We start from the raw sequence: 21,413 nt of genomic DNA, 5'->3' as shown, positions 1-21,413 counted from the left end.
TAGTGCTGGTGTCAGAGAGTCACTCTGATAACTCCGGTAACTAACTCTTCAATACTAAGAAAGAGATCATCTACGTTACTTCATAAATTAGACACTCACTAATCAGCATGATGACAGGAACCACAATAACGGGTGTCAACCAACTAGGGTACCAAAGCCACTCTCAAAAAATGAATCAGCAAAATTATTAATAACCTACTAAGTAGCAACACCAACTACAAATTAAAACTAGCCTTCATTAATTTTCATGCAGTAAAAGTGATAACTAAGTTAGTTGTTTATACTTAGAATGCTTGAAAAAATTTTAAATATAAAAATAACAAGACACCTCCGATAACCAAGACAATTTTGAAAAAGAACAAAGTTAGAGGATTCGCACTTCCAGATTTCAAAACTTACTAGTAACTACAGTATTCAAAATAGTGTGGCACTGACATAAGGACAGACATATAGACCAGTGGAATAAACTAGAGAGTCTAGAAGCCCTCACACATATGGCTAATTTTCAGTAAGAGTGCCATATTCAATAAAGAAATGAGTCTTTTCAACAAATGGTGCCAGGAAACTGGGTACCCATCAACAAAAGAATGAAGTTGACCCTCACCTTACACCATATACAAAAATTAACTCAGAGTGGATTAAAGATCTAAACTTAAGAACTATAAGTACAAAACTCTTAAAAAAAACTTAAAGGAAAAACTTCATGACATTGGATTTGGCAATGATTTCTTGGATATGATACCAAAAACAAAGACAACAAAAGGGAAAATAGATAAATTAAAAACATCAAAATTAAAAACTTTTGTACATCAAAGGATACTAATATTAGACAGTAAAAAGACAAACCACTGATTGAGAAAATATTTGCAAATCATATTATGAGATAAGGGGTTGATATCCAGAATATATAAAGGTCTCCAACTCAATAACAAAATTAATAACCTAGTCCAAACATGAGCAAAGGACTTGAAGAGACATTTCTCCAAAGATTTAAAAAAAAAGGGGGGGGGGGAATTAGCAAATAAAAAGATGTTTAACTACTGATCATTAGGGAAACACATCAAAACCACAGGGTTATCTTTTTCACACTCATCTGGATAGTTATAAGTCACAAAAACAGAAAACAAGTATTGGCATGAGCATGAAAAAAATGCAACCCTCTTGCAGTGCTTGCTGGTAGGAATAGAAAAAGGTGCAGCCAGAAGAAAAGAGCTTGGTTGCTCTTAAAAATTAAGTCAAACATAGAATTACCATATGGTCCAGCAATTCCACTTCCAATATCTCAAAGAATTTAAAACAGGGACTCAAAATAGATACCCATACAATACTGCTCACAGCAGCATTATTCACAGTAGCCAAAAGGCACAAATAGCCTACATGTCCCTCAACAGATAAATGGATAAATACTGAAAACACTATGCAAAGTTAAAAAAAAACAGGCATAAAAGGACAAATATTGTATGATTCCACTTATATGAAGTACCCAGAATAGGCAAATTCAGAGACCGAGTGGAATGGTGGCTGCCAGGGCAACGGGAGGGTGGGAACAAGAATTTACAGATAGGAATATTGGGTGCAGAGCTTCAGTTCTGCAAGATGAAGTAATGGAAATGGACGAAGGCAATGGTTGTACAACAACGTGAATGTATTTGATGCCACCAAACTGTAAATTTTATATTATGTATGTTTTACCAAGGTAAAAATAAGGGGGGCGACAAAAGGATGATCTAAATAAATGTCTGTTTTGTTCTGTTCCCCCCCCACCCCCAGTTATAAATTGTCTGTTTTTAAGTGAGTTTCTATTAATTTTAGCCACTCACTAGTTTTCAAGAGTTTAATGCCTTGAGTTCGTTCATCTTCTTCACCAATTCCATTTTCTTCCATAACATGGTTCTGAATTTCTTCATCCACATCCATGAGGGGTTTCAGTTTGTCTAGAATTCGAGCAGTAAACTCAGGGACCCGAGGGGATGCTGTTGGCGCCGTGTTTGGCAAAGAAACATCTATCATAAATATGTAGGTCAGCACACTGTGAAATGAAATATGTACAATGAGAAGAAATCCCACATTATCAATAAAACTAAGGTTCAAAAGCGATGACCCAAGCAAAATAAATATTTGAATGATGACTCCTGTGAGAAAGTCTCTCATGCTGTGCCTAGAATTTGGAGGCACTGAGAACCAGTCAAATGCTCACCTCTGGCTTATGAGCTCACTGCTGTCCTGTTTTACATGATGGCCTCCTGTCTAGTGTCCCAAACACAATATATAACACAACTTGAAGAAGAGTACCATGGAATTCAATATAACATAACCAGTACTATGAGACGCTAAAATTTAATTTAAAAAAAGAACTCAAGAAGTATACCATACCACAGAGAAAATAATACCTACCTCCCTATTCTTTCCCTAACATTTTTGTAAACCTGGGTGAGTTTGGGTTCCAAGTACTTCAGTAGTCTGTGCAATAGCTCCGGCACTCTCCACTCTTGCTGGGCAAGGCCACCTTGCAGCACATAGAGTCGACTAGAATTAAAGCACAGGACAGTCGTGTTAGAGCCTGTCCCTGCCTTTCCATATGACAGTATAGATTAATGGAGTCTAGACTCTACTTCAAATTGTTTCATTTTCTTACCTAATAAATAATAAAATGGACAATTCAAAACAGCACCTTTATGAAGATTTTATTACTTTTACTGCATCATTTTCTCTGTATTCTCATTTCATCTCCACTACTACATAATCAAAAGAAATACTGACTTGAGAATATGAATTGATTTCTAAGCATCAGAATATTCCCCATTAAATAGTAATAGCAACAAATTGTTACTCTTGTTATCAAGATTACCTAGATTTCCTTCTCTAGTCTACTAATTTTTTCCAGCTCCTTATATCCCACACCAAGAATACTTTTCCTTGAAAGGATTACTCTGTTCTTTCCTAATAAGAAAGAGTGAAAAAGGAGAGGATGTGATGAAGAAGTTAGTGTTGTCATGGCATAAAAAAGCGGCCCCAAAAGCAAAGATCTGACAGCGGAGATGGCTGAATCTAAATTTTGTTTGAATTGCTCAGGTTGCCTCCATTTCTACTTCTTCCCAGCTGGAGAAATAACTCTACTTAGTGTCATAAGTTGTACTGAACTGGATCATTCATCTCTCACAAGAAAACAGTTACAACATCTAGCCTTTAGGAGTATAGACAGTTCACTTCCATTTACACATCAAGAGCAAAGCTGTTATCTTTTGTTGCAAAATCTTTTGTTAACCTTGTAAGTTTTCTTTTTATTTACCATGCATCTACAAAGGATCCTCCTTCACCACTCAATGGTGATTCCAACAGTAGCTCAAAGAGCCAATGAAGTTTCCGGGGATCTCTGCTTTCCTGTGTTGAAAACATAAAATAACAATAAAAAGAGGGGTCCTACAATTTTCTATATATACCAGATCCTGTTAGTTTAAAAATTTTTCTTTTTATATTTATTTATTTCAGAGAGAGAGAGAGAGAGAGAGAGAGAGAGAGAGAGAGAGCATGTACATGAGCAGGGAAAGGGCAGAAAGAGAGAATCCCAAGCAGGCCCTATACTGTCAGCATGGAGCCTGACGCAGGGTTCAAACCCACGAACTGTGAGATCATGACCTAAGCTGAAACCAGTAGGTAGACGCTTAACCACTGAGCCTCCCAGGTGCCCCTGGATCCTGTTATTTTAGCAGTATTATAAATAAATACAAGTATGAGGGGAGAAAATCAAACTAAAACTCATAGGTTAGTCAAATCCAAATATAGCTCATGTTAGAAAGACTAATAGTAAGAAAACTGTTCTTAGCTAAATGGATTGTCTTTAAATCAAAGTTTACAAGCTAGGGACATATTTAGTGTGGAAAGTAACATCTATATAACCTTGTATCATCTGGCTTTTACTATATGTAAGTCACATTTCCAGATATATGATACAATTTGCCATTTAATCTAAGAATGCATTACCATGACAAAGAAGATGTAATTAATAATCACTTAAGAATTATCACTCAAGGTTTATTTGAAAGGCTAAACAGCCATCTTTAATTATGTTAGATGACAAAAACATGAAGAAAAATTTCAAGACTCAGGAGATATAATGAGATTTCACAGGTTTTAAGAAAGGGCATGAAATAGTTTGAATAGATCAGTTAGACACAAAAAGAAGCAGAACTTACACAGGATGTCGCTATACAAGTTCCCCAGTCATTGTAAGTTTCTACTGTAATGTTGGACAGTGCTGTTCTAAGCAGAGGGCAAAGAAGCTCCCAAAGCTTCTCCACCTACTCAAAACGAAATACATGGAGAAAAGTTAATGACATACTCAGAACATTTCTTTTCAACCATCTTTCCCTACCTAGAAATACACACAGACACATGATCTGATACTTATTTAAATTATTTCTTAGAACACCCACATAATCCAGGAAAAGTAACTTCACCATGTTATCATCATAAATACCCATGTATAAAAGTGAACTATTCAGAAAAGAGGAGACACCTTTTATGGTTCCTTACAATATCTCATACTACTGAAAAGCTTCCTTTTAAAAATCTTGAGTAACATAGTACACTGGACTGAAACAAAACCTCTTTTTTCTAAGTTTCGTATACTTATCGAGGTCACTTGATTAAGTCCTAATATGAGAAGCAACGACTTTTTAATACAATTCAGTATTAGCCTGAAATATAATCTTCAAGTTCCAAGTTTTAGATTACTATAAAAAGCCTTTTAAAAGTGCTCTTATACAGAGACTGCAAATACATGTGTATAGATGCTTCTCACAGGTTACTGAGAATACAAATCACCTTGAGATCTTGATAAAATGCAGATTCTGATTCATTAGATCAAGGTGAGACCTGAGATCCTACTTTTCTAACAAGCTCCAGAGTGATGCCCATGCTGCAGGTCCAGGGACTGCACTTTAGTCAAAAGGACCTACATAGGACAAATGGGGAGGGAGGGATTGGGATAAAATTTCCAGTGGTAGCATCAGGCGTTGAGGTGGCGGTGGGAGGGCGGGGAAAGCTGTACCGTGAACAACTAATAAAGAAAGGAGATGTGCTCTGGAAAAGAGGTAACTACAAAATGACAGAGACAGGATGACAAGGATATGTATGACATGTTTAAATAAAACTATTTCATGATATGTGAACAAGAAAAAGACAATATTACAAATTCCAAAAAGTATGCGTAATTATGTCTGCCAAAACCAGCAGCTGCGTCTCTTCCTTGAGGAAATGGTGGCCTGCCTTGTATTTTGGCATTCTGGATATTTTCAATCTAGTCCATCTTGCTAAGAAACTAACCTTAGGGTAGGTGTATAAAACTAAATCTATCAATTAAAAAGAGGGATACTTAAAAAAAGGATGTCAGACTCAGACTGTAAGACTAAATGAGTGATGCAGATGAGCAAGAAGGCTAAGAGAAAGGATTTTTTAAAAAATGTTTATTTATTACTCTTGAGAGAGAGGAAGTATGTGTGCGCGAATGTGCACTCACAAGCCAGGGAGAGGCAGAGAGAGAAGGAGAGAATCTGAAGTAGATTCCACGCTCTCAGTGCAGAGCCCAATGTGGGCCTGGATCCAACAACCCTGGGATCATGACCTGAGCTGAAATCAAGTTGGACACTTAACTGACTGAGCTGCCCAGGAGCCCCTAAGAGAAAGGAATTAATGAGAAGCTAGAGAACGCCTCATAAGGGGAGAAGCCCATGCCCGGCACACATGACGCAATGCAATAATATAGGACCAGTATCAGGATCTTCCCATTTTTCAAGAGTAATTGAAATCTTTATTTAGGGTTCTTCCCCTAGTGATGGCAAATAATTCAAATTCCAAAAGATAATGAATGTTGCCCTTACACCACTAGTTTGTGATCTATACTCAAAAGCAATATGGAATTTGAACACTTCATATTTTCAGTATTAATATTTACTGTGTTGGGAACTGCTACATAAGTGGGTATTACAGCTTTAACAGGGAATGTGCTGCACAAATACATCACCTTTTCAAATGTCCAATGCTTAGAACCTCTGATTAAACCAGCTATAATTTCTGCAACACATCGCTGGGTGCTTTCATGTGAATCTGCAACCAAACGTTCTAAATGGGGCTTCAGAATTGGCAGAAACGCATCATCAAAATTTCTGAATATGCCCTATAAAAACAACAACAACAAAAAGTTCTTCAGTGTTCAAATGACTCCATTATAATGATAATATGCTTGTGTTTATTTACATTACTACTGTGGTTATAAAACGCCAAGTGTTCTTCCCTTTAGAAATGCTTTAACAATCGCTTCTCAGCCTTTTGGCTAACATCAAGTGTAGAAATGCTTTACCAATGTCTATAAATTAAAATAAAAACTGTTACTTTACATACCGCATTAAAATATAATGAATGAAATCAAAATCACTAACCTTTCTGACCTTAAAAGTATCACAACCTCAAAAAACTCAAATGAACATCAAATGCATATAGTCTTGTGGGTTCTCCTTAGGCTGCTAATTACAAATATTAGAGATAAATATTAAAGGCTTTTCTTAAAAACTCCTAGACTTTAAGCTAAGATCAGTATGACTGGGGTAACTTCCAGAGCCATTTTAGATGAAGACGGCAGATGGCCAAACTCAATTGTGACTTTAAAACTTATGAACCAACCAACTGATAGTCACTAAGCTTTATGAAGAAGGATATTAAATAACACATTTACCTTAAAGAGGCAAAAACGGCGAGGATTAAACTTATCTTTTCCTTTTCTGTCTTCTAAAGATAGAAAAGTAATTAACTGTTCAACAAATTTAGGATCAGAAAAATGATCAAATATAATCTGTTCAGCCTATAAAGTTAAAAAAAAAACAAAACAACATTCAGGGTTTAAGATCTATTTAAAAACAGGATTCTGAAACATCAAAATTCAATTATAAAGTTTTAATTATCAACAGTAGGCTGTTATTTTTGTTGTAAAGAGTTTTTACTTCTCATAGAGGCTTTCTACAACCAAAATAATATCATCAGCTAGAAATGCTAAATCTGTAATAGTTTACTTTTCCTTCAGACCTTCAAGTTTGAATTCCATAATCAGGCTGCTTGTGAAATGAAGACAGAGCTATTGTGCCTTCTGGTGTATAATTTAGGAAAACCCCCCAAACTATAAACCAGACCCCAACAAATTATTTCCATTATTTATAAAACATCACAAGTTAAAAGGTAAACTTTGTTGAATTATAAAATAAAAGCTAGGGGCACCTGCCTGGCTCAGTCAGTAAAGCCTGGGACTCTTGATCTCAGGATCATGAGTTCAAACCTCACATTAAACACAGTGCTTACTTAAAAAAAAAAAAAAAAAAAAAAGCTACATCATTAACTTACTTGAGAAACACATTAACTTATATGTCTTTAACCAACTTTCAAAATGGTGGAGAAATAAGCTTTATGAAAACAAAGGGGTTTCAACTTAAATCTGCAAACATCTAATTACTGAGTATCCAGCATTTATATGCAATAAAAAATTAAAAGCCAAACAAATAAACAAAAACCCACCTAAAAACCAGGCATTATCTTTGCCCTCAAGAAGCTTCTTACCACACAGAACTGATACAAGCAACATGCAGATAACTATATAAAGCAGTACCCAGGTAAAGTGGGGTAGTAACATGAGAGTAACCTTAAATACAAAGACTTTTGTCAATAGGCCCTAACAGAATGGGGAGTACATGTTTACCAGTGTTTACCTAGTGATATCCTGAAATACACTGAACTCAGTTTGAAAACAAATCAGAAGCTCAAAGTAAGATTCATGTGAACTGGGTAAGTGTTTACACACAGTGAAAATGGAATGCTTACCTCTGTCAAATCTTCCCTGCTTCTGCCCAGCTTAGGCTGCTCTTCCACACCAGCATAAACAACCATATTCCTACAGAGTAAGAGTTGATTTTGTAATACATATAGAAAAAATAGTAGAGCTTCATAGACAGAGAGCATTAGAAGGCACTTTTAATGAACTCTAAATCAGATGCTAAGTTTGGGGGTGTAAGTACATCGCTAACAATCTTGGCCTTAAAAATCTATCTGGTCACTGTGTGACATTAAGTCCTTGGAGCCAACAATAAGAATAAGTATTTCTCTGGGCTGGTTCAGGCATATGTAATAGCGATTGGTAAGAATATAATTTAGAGCAGCTATTAACAACTCCTTAGATGCATAAGGGTGGGACTAAGAAGGCTAAGGGTTTCAGTGGAAAGATAAAGAAAAAGGCAGGACTGAGGCATACATAGCATTAGTAGGAGCAAAAGAAAAAGAAGAAGGAAGAAGAAAAAAGAAAGAGATTGTATGTTTTTGGTGGCATGTACCTCTACCTGCTTTAAGTGCCTCTGAATCTCTCCAAACATCCAAAATGATAAAACAAATTATATCCTAGACAAGCTGTTTAACGATGTACATGGCAAGCTGCCACTTACTGCGGCCAGGTGTAGTATCCCCAGTGAGTTTTTTCCACAAAGCAGCTTGACTCCCATTCTTTTTTGGTTCTCGGTATACTTTTGCTATCATAATGCAACCAATGATTATCAGGCCTATCACCAGCAAGAATTTGGGTAGGTTTAGAATATCCACCTTAAGGAAAAGACAATTACATCTGATAAACTTAAAAATAAAATAAAATGAATAAAAATGCATGCAATAATGATTCTTAACTTTTAATCAATAGTACTAGTGTGACTCTGTCTTCATAACAAGATTATCAAACTTCGCTCAAGGCAAGACCACATATATAGGAGGCATTACCCATTAATGGGATAATTATGGGGGGGGGGTAGAGGATTAAGTATGATACATACTTCAGCCCTTTTACCAAAATTTAAAGGATTAATTTTGTTAAAACCTTTTAGATTTGAATTATTTTCACGCTTAAAGAGCTCAAAGAATCCCCATATATTCTTCACCCAGATGCCCCAAATTGTAACATTTTACCATGTGTAGTTTGACATTCTTTCTATACATGCACATTTTTTGGAACCATTAAATATTCATTTACTATGGGACCTACAAACATGTGTCAAATGAGGATAAAACAAGATTAGTAGTAGGGAGTGTAATGAAAGTCTTTCCCACGTTTAGTAAATACCACTTTACAGTGTTCCCCCAAAAAGATGGTGGTGCATAAATATACTCCCCTCCCAAAGATGGGGTGGGAGAGGACTAAAGACAGCTGTCCAAATGTCACAGAAGCTCTCAGGGATAGAAAAAATGTGGTAGCCAGAGGAGTAGAAATGACATCTTTCTTTCTAAAACCAAATTAATTCATTATTTTTTCTGCGCACCATTCTCATTAGATTACTATTCGGAAAATCTGATAATATAGTAAGGAATAAAGAAAAAAAATTAACCTTGCCTCTAATCCTACCACCCACAGAGAAACACTTAACATAGTGATACATTAATGATAATGGTATTTGGTAATTAATGTTATTTTAAGTCTGTGAAACACAGTTTGATAAATAACTAGTATAATTGCTTGGTTGGTTAGATAAATAAGTAGATAACATGTTTGTGGACAGTATGCAAAAGGTACATGTTATTATGAAGATATAGAGTCCATCTATTTTTTTAAGGTGTATTTATTTCTTTTTGTAGTAATCTTTACACCCAAGGTGGGGCTCGAACTCATAACCCCAAGATCAAGAGTCACATGTTCTTCCTACTGAGGCAGCCAGGTGCCCCAGAATCCATCTATTTTTTTTTTTTTAAAGCTTATTTATTTATTTTGAGAGAGAGAGACAGCATATTAATTACATTTGGTAGTACTTACCCATTTCATAAGGATTGATGGTCAGCTTTTTGTGGGTTCTTTTGAGCTGTTTAAGAATACCAGCCACAGCTGAGATTGCCATCTAGAAAAGAAACAGGTAAGGTACATGTATCAACATTTTAAAATCTCTTGAATAGTTAGCTGCCTGTCTTGATCAAAGCAGAGGCTGGATTCTGCTTCTTTCAAAAGCAGGTAAATGCCTCATCTGTTGACATCTGGCAGCACAGCCATGTGAGTGGGAATGAGTCACTGAACGTTCTTACTTTCACCTGTGCTAGTCTGCCTGGGAAACTTCCATACTTTCTTTGTTAAACCAATATCTGCTCATACTTCAAATCTTAGCCTAGACATTTCTTCTTGAAGGTCTTTCTCTAATCCACCTGGCTGGGTCAGCCCCATTATATACTCCACCTCTAATACTTTGTGAATAAAACCAAAAAGTTGTATCCTCAGGTATCTTTCCCTTCCTGTAAGACTTCATACCTGTCATTAATTTTTCAAAATCAGTATTTCTCATGAATCTATAAATTTGTTCCCTACTATATCCCCAGTGTTGAAATGCACATTGCCCGAACATGTCCTCATATATTTGTTGGATAAAAAATTATCATCCCCAGGGCGCCTGTGTGGCTCAGTCGGTTGAATGTCCAACTTCAGCTCAGGTCATGATCTCACGGTTCGTGAGTTCGAGCCCTGCGTCAGGCTCTGTGCTGACAGCTCAGAGGCTGGAGCCTGCTTCTGATTCTGTGTCTCCCTCTCTCTCTGTCTCTCTCCCCCTCATGCTCTCTTTCTCTCAAAAATAAATGTTAAAAAAAATTTTTTTTTAAATAATTATCATCCCTGAACCAACAATGATAAATTTCAAATCAATACACTTCAAGGCAAAGTGTCTTGGGAAGACTTTAAGAGCTTCAGGCGAGGTAAAAATTCTCAAACCCAAGACTACAGTTACAATAGAGTACCTTTCGGACTACAATCGCATCATGGTTGAGATTCTCAACAAAAAAACGTATGGCACGAAGAGGTAACACTCGGTCATCTCTCAAGAGTAGAGACAGAAGCCCAATGCCTATATGTTCAAATTTCCAAGGCCTAAAAAGAAGAGAGAAAAAAAAAAATCACAAAACATATCACTCCTAAAACCATTTTTAAACTGTATTTGAAACATTGCAATTTTAAGTATCCTAAGAATTAAAATAAGTATAGTGATGAACACCACTCCTATCACTAGCCCCAAAGTTCACTTGTTACTTTTCTTTCAATTCATGAATCAGACTGTAATTTTTTCTGACACAGTCATTCACTGTTTTCAGGGAAGAAACCTCCTACAGTATTTAAGGTAAAAGCTTTGAGAACTTAAAAAAAAAAGAAGAAGAAATTGTGTAGGCACCTAGGTGGCTCAGTGCATCTGACCCCTGATTTTGGCTCAATCATGATTTCACTGGTTCATGAGTTCAAGCCCGGCATTGGGTTCTGTGCTGACAGCTCAGAGCCTGCTTGGGATTCTTTCTTCCTCTCTCTGCCCCTGCCCCCCTCACAAGTACGTGCTCATTCTAAAATAAATAAACATTAAAAAAAAAAAAAAAACTGGCGGGTGCCTGGGTGGCTCAGTCGGTTAAGCGTCCAACTTCAGCTCAGGTCATGATCTCATGGTTTCGTGGGTTCGAGCCCTGCATCGAGCTCTGTGCTGACAGCTTGGAGCCTGCAGCCTGCTTTAGATTCTGTGTCTCCCTCTCTCTCTGTTCCTTCCTGCCTTTGCACACTCTGTCTCTCTCTCTCTCAAAATTAAACATTAAAAAAAAAATTTTGCACTTACAGATTTCTTTGCTCCACACCATCTAATAAAGTGTTTACCAAATTTTCATAGTTCCTTAAAAAAAATAAAAAAAAATTCAGGTGAGGTATTGTTTTAATACAGCACTAAGACGATCATCAAATAATGTAACATAATTCAAATTCTAGCCAAATTCACCATTCTCTTACATGCTATCACCAGACTATAAAAGGCATGGTGAGACTCAAGCCAGAATGAAAGCAGATGGGTGAAGAGAGATGGTGGGAAAAGACCACGAACAGCAGAGAGAAAACAACACAAAGCTCTAGGTACAACTGTTCCCAACAGATATTCAAAAGTAAACCTGTGAGTAGTAATCAATGTTAGAAGTGGTCTACCTATATGGTACTCTAGGTATACACAAGGTAGGCTATAATAGTTTATTCTTACGTAGGCATGTTAGAAAAAAATTAATATGCACAACCATAAGGCAAAGACAAAAATCAAGCTAGAAAGGCTCCCGCTTGAATGCTATCACTGAGAAGCACTGAACTGCTTGGGTTCCAGAAATCTAAAACCAGTCTTTTGAGATAATTTTAAGATGGTGTTTTCCACTTCTATAGCTAAAAGTAACACAGGGACCTTCACAATAATTATATCCTAACAGTTTGTATTTTTTTAGAATCAATGTGTAAATTTCATGAGGTATTCATGGTGCATCTATATTTCAGAAATACTTAAAACCAGCTGTCTTTAATGCCATCTATCTGGATAAAATAGGCATTCATAATTACCTCAGGGCATCAGCATTCTTTTCTTGTTGGCGTTTAAGTCCTTCTTTAATTTCTTCTGAACTAAGCATTATCTGGTTGGAAGAGGGGTTTTTTGATTGTTGAAGTAATTCTGCTATTTCAACACAGGACTTCGGGATCTTACAAAAAAGAAAAGCGAGGGGGAAAAGTGAGGTACTGATACATGCTACAACATGGACAAATCTTGACAACATTATGCTCAGAGAGAGAAGCCAGATACGAAAGGCCACCTATCGTATGATTCCATTTTCATATAAATGATCTCCAGGGACTCCATATTAGTGATCTCCAGGGACTAGGAATGCTGGGGGAAGAGCAGTGACTGCTCCTGGGTACAGGGTTTCTTTCTGAGTGATGACAGTGTTCTGAAATGAGAGTAGTGATGGTTGCAGAGCCCTGAGAATATACTATTGTGAATATACAGTATGCTATTGTGTTAAGTTAAAACGGTGTATTTTTTGTTATGTAAATTATGTATTAAAAAAAACCAAAAAACCCAAAACTTTTTTTAAAGAAAGCATAAGCTGGGGAGCCTAGCTGGCTCAACCAGTAGAGCACACAACTCTTGATCTCCGTGTTTTGAGTTTGAGCCCACGCTGGGTGCAGAGATTGCTTAAAAAAAATAAAATCTTAAAAAAAAAAGAAAAACACATAATCTAATGACAGCTACAAATAACAAGACTATGTTTTACAGGAAAGGAATATGTTTAGAGCAGTGGTTTTCTTTTCTTTTCTTTTAATTTTTTTTAATGTTTATTTCTGAGACAGACAGAGACACAGCCTGAGTGAGGGAGGGGCAGAGAGAGAGGGAGACACAGAATCAGAAGCAGGCTCCAGGCTCTGAGCTGCCAGCACAGAGCCTGACACGGGGCTCGAACTCACAAACCATGAGATCATGACCTGAGTCGAAGTCAGTCTCTCAACCTACTGAGCCACCCAGGCGCCCCTAGAGCAGTGGTTTTCAAACCAAAGGATGGATGTCAAACACAATTACTTTAGAGAAGAAGGCAATTCATCTGCACTCACACCACTTTTATCCATCCTCAGTTATGATGGGTGTATACATATGCACCTGCTATATCTCTCCATATGAGCACCACTGAAATTGATAGCCTTCCTCAGGTGTCAAATCATCCAATTTTAATTTTCATCACTATAAATGATGAACCCTCTGATCAAACTTATGTGACTTTGACTATTAAGAGTGACCTTCTAAAATATAATCAACTCTGAAAAAACGAGCCCATGCATATACAAAGAATAATGGTAAATTCAACAGTGTAATAACCTTTTGTTGCCTCTTGGAAGAAAAACCTCCTACCTGTCTCCTGGCCATGCTCCAAATTCACACTCCACCCTGCTACCTACCATAATGATTACTGAGTACAAAAAGGAAACAGAAAGCAAATGTTAATTTCCACTAAAATCTGAATTAAAAAAATGGTTTTTGCTTACTGAGAAGTCCAAGCCAATTGTTTCATATTGCCGATGTATCTTTTCTGCAAGATCATCAAATAGTCTCACTATTGATGGTTTTTCCAGGGACATCGCTTTGCTAAGCCCAGAAGAAACAATTGCTGGCCACGTCTGTACAATACAGTCCCAATCATGAAGGTTTGCCAAACATACACCACTGTGATTTCCAAGGAGACAATACAAGGCACCCTGCAGGAAAAAATAATATGGGAAGTAAGAGCACCGTTTAGCTGTAGCCAATTCACCTATGAGTTGTTTTTAAATTTACTACTATTTAAGTGTCTGATACTGGTTGGTAAAATAGGTTCACACACTTAACATGTTACTTTTAGAAACTTGAACTTGACCTGTAATTCGCATTCAGTAATATTTTCCCTAAATCATGTAGTAGAGGATTAGCTCAAAGAATAGCTATTAGTAAGATAACACAGAAATGTAAAGCTGTTGTTTTTAAAGATAGAGCTTCTGTTCCAATTCTCTTCTACTACAATTATATCACGGAGACCATAAAATATGCCACTCTTAGCACTTTAGGGCATGTCTGGAATAATTTCTAAAATCTGGTTGTGATGTATTTTAAGTATATAAAAACTAGGTTACTTAATTATACTGTGTACTTTTTACTCACAGACGCTGAATTAATCAGAATGATTCTGATGACACGAGGTACCCTTTTCAAAGATACCCCATTTTCATGAGAAGAGCTATTATGTTATTTTCTGAACATTCATCCTAACTCCATTCTGATCTGGCTTATTACCCACCATGTGCTCTACTCCTCTTTACAGGTTCTCATAGGTCACTGGTAATTTGGTTTTACTGACCTAATAGACATTTTTCACTCTTGGTCTTACTTGATCCACCTGATTTTGTCCCTTTAAGCTGCTCCCAACATGGTGGACAATGTACCACTCTACGAGTTAGACATTCCACAGTACTCCTGAATGCTACATCTACATCAGAGGTCAGCAAACTTTTTCTCTAAGGGGTTAACAGTAAATAGTTGGCCATATGGTCTCTGTCACAACTATGCCATTGTAGTGTGAAAGCAGCCACAGACATGACATGACTGTGTTCCAATGCAACTTTACTTATCAAAGCAACCAACTGAGCCCAAGCTATGGTTTGTTGACTGGTATTATAAGCCAACATCAAGGAACATGTAAAGTTGTAATCTTAACTCCCTCTGGAAAGCAAATGATCTGCTGAGTCTCTCTTCTCTCAGGGAAAGATCTCCCCGTGGCTTCTGCAACCTCTCGCTTCTTAGTATCTTTCGGATCTTTCCCTCCTTGGTTACCTCTTCTTCTTGGGGTTCTAATGGAGTTTTCTCAATACTTGTTACCCTGGTCCTCTTCTCTTCTCACTCTCCTCCTTGGCTCTCTTACCCATGCCCAAAGGTTTCACTGTCATCAACACATGCTGAAATGGTGTGTTGTGGAGAAATGAGGTCTGCCTGCCTATTTGATAATGACTCTTAGTTTACAGGAAACACTTCAAATATAATTTGTTCAAACAAATTCATCATCTAGTCTTCCTGTTCTCTCTCTGATGACCCAATAACCAGCTGTACAATCTAGAACCTGTATAATTATGATACCTCCTTTCAGTTCACTACCTTCATATTCAACCACCAAGTCTTATCAATTCTCTCTCCTAAATCATGTTCAATCAACCTACTCCTTACAGTATAAGCAATCATTATATTTTATCTATACTCTATTGTTCTCCTGTGGGATATACTATTTTCCTTATCTTATGTCGTTCCCTTCCCCCTCTGCTCCAATCATATGAGCTTTGACTCAGTTACTCAAACTCACTAGGTTTCTTCCGGTCTCAGGCCTTCCAACACACTGGTCTCATTACCCTACACCTTTTGGTCTTTCACCTGCCTCTCCTACAGGCCAGCCAGGCTATTTACCACTGGTGCTCAACTCAAATAGCAGCCTGCATTTTCTCCACCGTAACAACAATCATAAACATAGGTAAGTCAACTATTAGGGAGAAAAAACAACTGTATGTTTAAAGGTGAAGGGTATGGATGTCTTCAATTTACTTTGACATAAAAAAAAAAGGATGGATATAGAGACAGATATGTGATAAGGCAAACACAGCAAAATGTTAAATACAGAATCTGAGTGGTGGACATATGGATGTTTACTGTATAATTCTTTCAACTTTCTGTATATCTGAAAATTTTCAGGATAAAGTAAAACAGAAAACCTTATACCTTGAATTGCTGTTGTGTGACATCTTGTCTATCGGGCCGTAAGAACTCCAAAACCAAGGGAATGATATCTCTGCAACAGAAGTTATATGCACCCAAGGCAGCAAAAAACGTTTGCTGAGCCTTATTTCTGACCTGAAGAAAGTACAGAGGATGTTTATTAAATTGTAGACAAACTACAAAATGTTTCTAAATGAATCATCAAAAATAACTTAAATATTGGTGTAGTAACAGAAAAATACATCCAAGCACATACCTTAGCAAAAACAAGTAAAAGACTATCTTTTTACTAAAAGGCATGCATATTACCACCAACCACATCCATGGGTTAGGTTACACAGGTTCAGATATTTTTGATAAAGGAGAGACTGAATAGAGCTGATATGTGCTTATTCCTTAACATAATCAGCAGACTAGTCAACTTTCTCTTCTGACTTACTTTTGATGAGAAGAGTTAAGATTTTCTCTCCTGTCTACACAGAGAAACATAAAGACTTTCTTGAACCCAAACAGAAGATTCAGTATAAGTTTATAACCCACAAACCAAATAGTAACAAATAATAACCAACTATAGTAAAAGTGACACAATGTACATATTTCAAACTCTTTTAAACATTACTTGAGGTGCAATCTTTGAGTTAGAGACTAGGTTCCTAATTTACATTATTTTATAAAGACAGAGTAATTAGCTGTTCATGAATTTTGGTTTTTCCAGTTGTCTCTGCTTAGAGATAATCTCTTGGTCCTATGCTACCTGAAAGGATGGACCCCATAATTCAGATGGCAGCAGGTTGCTGAAACCCAAGCATAACACCTAGGAGGAATTATACCACCTTCCCAGACTGGCCTTCATCATGTGATCTGATTAAGTGGGAGCAACATTACACAATCTACTAACTTTACATTTTTAAAGAAATTTGAGAAGCAATAACGAACCATAAAAATCAACATTATTTTAAAAAGACTACTAAAATTAGCTTGAGAATATTTGCAATTTGAAAGGTGTTTTCTATGCCAATAAATTACTTAAACCTCCTTGGATTTGAAACGGGGATATTCAGATTGCCCTGTAATAAAATGGGAGGGGGGAGGTCGAGTTGACTGGCTTTACCTGACTGTATGAACTTGTAGATAAACGAAGTAGATCTCTGATCATATCTTGATGTATCCTTTTATATTCACAACCCTCAACAGTCAGTGTTCGTAGCTATGAAAATTAAACAGTGTAAAATCAAACCCCAAAGTTTTTTACTAAAAGGTAAAAAGTTCATTTAACTATGAAGTAACACAAATAATGACATTCATCTGGAAAACTGTCATTTAAAAAAGTCGTCATGATTTTAAAGAGATTTACCTCATGCTGCAACATTACTCTGTCAATCAACAGTGCTCTGATATGTTGTTTTTTCCCATGGAGCTAAAAAACAAAGTAGAAGACACTTCAACATTGTCTGGAAGTTCCACACCAGTGGCTTCCCCTGAATCCTTTATAGAAAAATTAGTGCAGTAAAGGTCCATGGTGGGCTGGTGGGTAATAGAGGAATTTCATTTATTCTAAGTGATCAGGCTTATATTCAAAGATACTATTTCAGTTAATTTTATGGCTAATAGGAGAAATATTACCCCGCCCCCCGCCCCTTTTGAAGAAATATCCCCTTTAAATGGGTCATCCAACACTGTGTTTTTCTCTGGTAGTTTATTAACGGATCCATGCGTGGGAAAGAACTAAGCTGGTCCTTATTCAGTCAAATACTGAAAAGTATAAAATCAGACTACTAAGAAAATTGCTTGACCCTGTTACATTTATACATAGCCTTTCCAGGTTAACTGTGTATGTTTACTACAGAAATTAGTATCTGTTATTTTTCTAAGAATTATCTTTTATGTTCTCCCCTACCACCCTACCTTCCACCTGCTCACCAATGGCAAATGGCTGGAACTCAAAGATTGCTCCTCTTTCATACCTTCTTCTCACTAGTCATTAAGTCCACACAATTTCTTCTTTTTCAAAACACCTTATTTGCATCCCAATGCCACTGACTTGATTCAGGTTGTGTTCTTCCATCTGGACTGTTTATAATATTTTAACTGCCCTCCCTGTTTACAGTCTCAATTTCCTATTGCTTATTTTTCACAGTGATGACAGACTCTTCAAAGTTCATTGAATTCATTTTAATTTTGATCAAAGACTGGTCTTTCCAATATTCAAATCAGATCTACCTGAGAAATTTTAATGACTCCCCCAATGCTGAATATAAAACTGAAGCACTTTCTTGGGATGAAACTATAAATGACCTTGTTACCTCATGCCATTCTGTTCACTAGTCACTATTCTCCAAAGCATGCCATGTTTGTTTGTCTCCCTGCCCTATTTTTTTTTATTTTTATTTTTTTCAATTTTTTAATTTTTTTTAACATTTATTTATTTTTGAGACAGAGAGAGACAGAGCATGAACGGGGGAAGGTCAGAGAGAGAGGGAGACACAGAATCCGAAACAGGCTCCAGGCTCTGAGCGGTCAGCACAGAGCCTGACGCGGGGCTTGAACTCACGGACGGGACCGTGAGATCATGACCTGAGCTGAAGTCGGACGCTCAACCGACTGAGCCACCCAGGAGCCCCTCCCTGCCCTATTTTACATGCCATTCCTTCTAATAATGTACGTAGCGACCTTTGCCTAAGTAGCACACTCCTACAACCTTTTTAGACTCAAATTCAATAAAAGTCTCCCACAGAAGAACACTGCTGTCAACGTCAAAGGGCTGGCTTAAGTATTCTTTCTTCCAAATTCTCGAAAAGCTTGTACTGAGGTCTGGAGTGCAAAAATAACATAAGACATATTTTTCTGAGATCTCCATAAAGTGAGATGCTTTAAATTCATGCCTGTGGACAATTCCTCCTATCTTTTATTCCCTCAAGTTGTTACACAGCAGCCTGCCAAGTTATCACACTCCAAATACCCAATAAGAGTTCAGAGACTCATGGAAATTCACAGAAGAGTTTATATCAGGAAAACATTTTTCTACAATCCTTCCGATTATACAACGATACAATATTTGAAAATCTACTATTTTTACGCATAGGGAAACTTCATCCATATGTTGAGCAATCGCTAGATCAAGTGGCTACATCAATATCATACACATTTTAAAAAATTAATTCAGAGTTTGTAGGTGAAAATACTGACCCGATTTTCCATTGATTTCTTTACTAGGTTAAAGCTTTTCCAACGAGAGTCAAATTCATGCTTGTGAGATCCTTGGAACTGCAAAAGGTCTCCAATAACCTGTGTCAAAGAATTTTAGATTTTACATTTACAAGTGATCATGTCAAACCTAGTCACATTAATAATCATGCACCTACTAAAGATAACTGTACCTTTATGATAAGAAACAAAGACTTGGTATCATCCTCTGAATTGTTAAGTATGTGGTCTATAATAAAAGAAGAAGGATTTTGTTTAAAATATGTGGAATTACTACAAGAATATTGATATATCAGGAATCTATTAGTTAAAAAAAATACTACCTTATATTCTCTTTAGAATTTAAATAAAGTAAAAGCACATATGCTACAAAATGCCTAAATATTTATTAGTAAAAATAAGTTAAAAGCATACATGTACTTACTGAGAAGTTTCCTTATGACCCTAGCAATTGCTTCTCGGTGGTTCTCTCTGGATAGATCTATTTTTTAGAAAATGAGACAAGGCATTTTAGACACACCGAATACTCCCCAGAATGTTGAAGCTTCTATCAAGTTTATGTCAAGAATAAATAATGTATCAAGGAAAAAAACCAAATGGGTCTGCCTTTTATCACAGTTGGATTAGTGTCTAGGCATGATCCAGAGTAACTTTTAAAACCTTCATATTTACAAAGACCTGCTTATAAAACTTTATTGGGCAGTAAAGGAGGAGGGAGAAAAAAACCACTTTGCCAATATTTCAAAGGCTCTAGCCACTAAGTAGTGATCATAAATGCGCAGGATTCTCTAATTGGTTAGGGGTAACCCAAATCAAGCAAACAAAAATTACACCTTAGCAATTAATTCCACTGTTAATCCAGCAATAAGGAAATGTGCTAAATTTCTATTAATGTTAGATTCAGAACATTAACATGTTTTACATACTTATATGAAATTTAATTCACTATGACAGGAAGACACAAAGATCATTAGAATAAAGGTTGTACTATTCCTACATTCACATCAAATATAAAGTATCAGTTCTAAATCAATTCTCAACATAAATGCACATGACTAGATATGAAAAACTGCCTTTGCACACAGAAAGCATCCAAATATTGGGGAGCCTGGGTGGCTCAGTCAGTTAAGCATTCAACTCTTGACTTTGGGTCAGGTCATGATCTCATGGTTCACAGGATTGAGCCCTGTGTTGGGCTCTGTCCTGACAGCACGGAACCTCGTTGGGATTCTTTCTCCCTCTCTCTCTGGCCCTTCCCCACTCCCTCTCACAAATAAATAAGAAAGCATCCAAACGTTTATCTTTTATTGACTTTTCTTGTATAAATAAATTTCCAGTTTCTCTAGGAAAAGCAAAGACAGCTATTATAGTTAACTAATATTCATTTTATATGGAAAAGAGACTAGGAAAATTCTAACGACAAATTATTCCATGTTAATTATTACAGAGTAACTGACCAAAATTCTCCCCATAAAATTTATTCAGATCAGAATTTACATACCGTATTCAAGTCCAGTATACAACTTTGTCTCTTCCAAGGACACCATACTTGGTACCCTGTATAAAAACAAGAGTGCTTACATTTATTAATAATACTAATAAGAAGGATGAAAGGGAAAAGTGTCATTGCTAGAATGTTTAAATCAAAACAAAGATGATGCTTTTTTAATAAACACATTTCTCATCTTCAACACTTCAACTCTTTACTCTATCCTTCTGAAGATTAATGCTATCTGTTTCAGTAAGGACAATATTAATTCATCTTAAAGAAAATGTTAATTAAATTAATGACTTTATGGGGGAAAATTCACCACCCAAATAAACATAACAATATTTAATATTCAAGTGTAAAAGCTTAAATCTGATGATAAACATTTATACATTTATCCAAAGAAAAGTAGGCTTTATAATGGTATAATAAAGGTTAAAACTAGACACCAAAAACTCAAGTTTTACTAAAGAATATACAGCTGACAAGCTTCTTTAAATAATCATTACCCTTCCCCTTAAAACCACCCACACTGATCTCTCCTAACACCTGCAGTAAAATGCCACTACTTCTTTTGAAAAACGATCAGATAGAAAAACACTGCGTTT

General features: G+C 36.4%; 1 protein-coding gene across 4 annotated transcripts in view; it reads right to left on the bottom strand.

Annotated features, from left to right (window-relative positions):
- PSME4 (proteasome activator subunit 4) overlaps positions 1-21,413 on the bottom strand; it is a 100,348-nt gene that overhangs the window by 18,278 nt on the left and 60,657 nt on the right. For 3 of the 4 annotated variants that reach the window (XM_058684109.1, XM_058684110.1, XM_058684112.1), the window contains 20 exons: positions 20,818-20,873; positions 19,741-19,797; positions 19,490-19,545; positions 19,299-19,397; positions 17,467-17,529; positions 17,224-17,319; positions 16,116-16,247; positions 13,868-14,077; positions 12,395-12,531; positions 11,643-11,696; positions 10,789-10,918; positions 9,827-9,908; positions 8,478-8,631; positions 7,864-7,933; positions 6,731-6,856; positions 6,023-6,175; positions 4,194-4,298; positions 3,290-3,381; positions 2,395-2,526; positions 1,821-2,029 (listed from right to left, as the gene is read on the bottom strand). In XM_058684109.1, the coding sequence (XP_058540092.1) occupies positions 1,821-2,029; positions 2,395-2,526; positions 3,290-3,381; positions 4,194-4,298; positions 6,023-6,175; positions 6,731-6,856; positions 7,864-7,933; positions 8,478-8,631; positions 9,827-9,908; positions 10,789-10,918; positions 11,643-11,696; positions 12,395-12,531; positions 13,868-14,077; positions 16,116-16,247; positions 17,224-17,319; positions 17,467-17,529; positions 19,299-19,397; positions 19,490-19,545; positions 19,741-19,797; positions 20,818-20,873 (2,213 nt within the window). The remainder of the gene's footprint in view (positions 1-1,820; positions 2,030-2,394; positions 2,527-3,289; positions 3,382-4,193; positions 4,299-6,022; positions 6,176-6,730; positions 6,857-7,863; positions 7,934-8,477; positions 8,632-9,826; positions 9,909-10,788; positions 10,919-11,642; positions 11,697-12,394; positions 12,532-13,867; positions 14,078-16,115; positions 16,248-17,223; positions 17,320-17,466; positions 17,530-19,298; positions 19,398-19,489; positions 19,546-19,740; positions 19,798-20,817; positions 20,874-21,413) is intronic. The other variant, XM_058684111.1, reaches the window with a different exon arrangement.

This window comes from Neofelis nebulosa, chromosome 9 (genome assembly GCF_028018385.1).
Source record: "Neofelis nebulosa isolate mNeoNeb1 chromosome 9, mNeoNeb1.pri, whole genome shotgun sequence".
Classification (NCBI taxonomy): domain Eukaryota; kingdom Metazoa; phylum Chordata; class Mammalia; order Carnivora; family Felidae; genus Neofelis; species Neofelis nebulosa.
The sequence above is the reverse complement of the archived record's forward strand: the minus strand, read 5'-3'. Positions and strand labels throughout refer to the sequence as shown.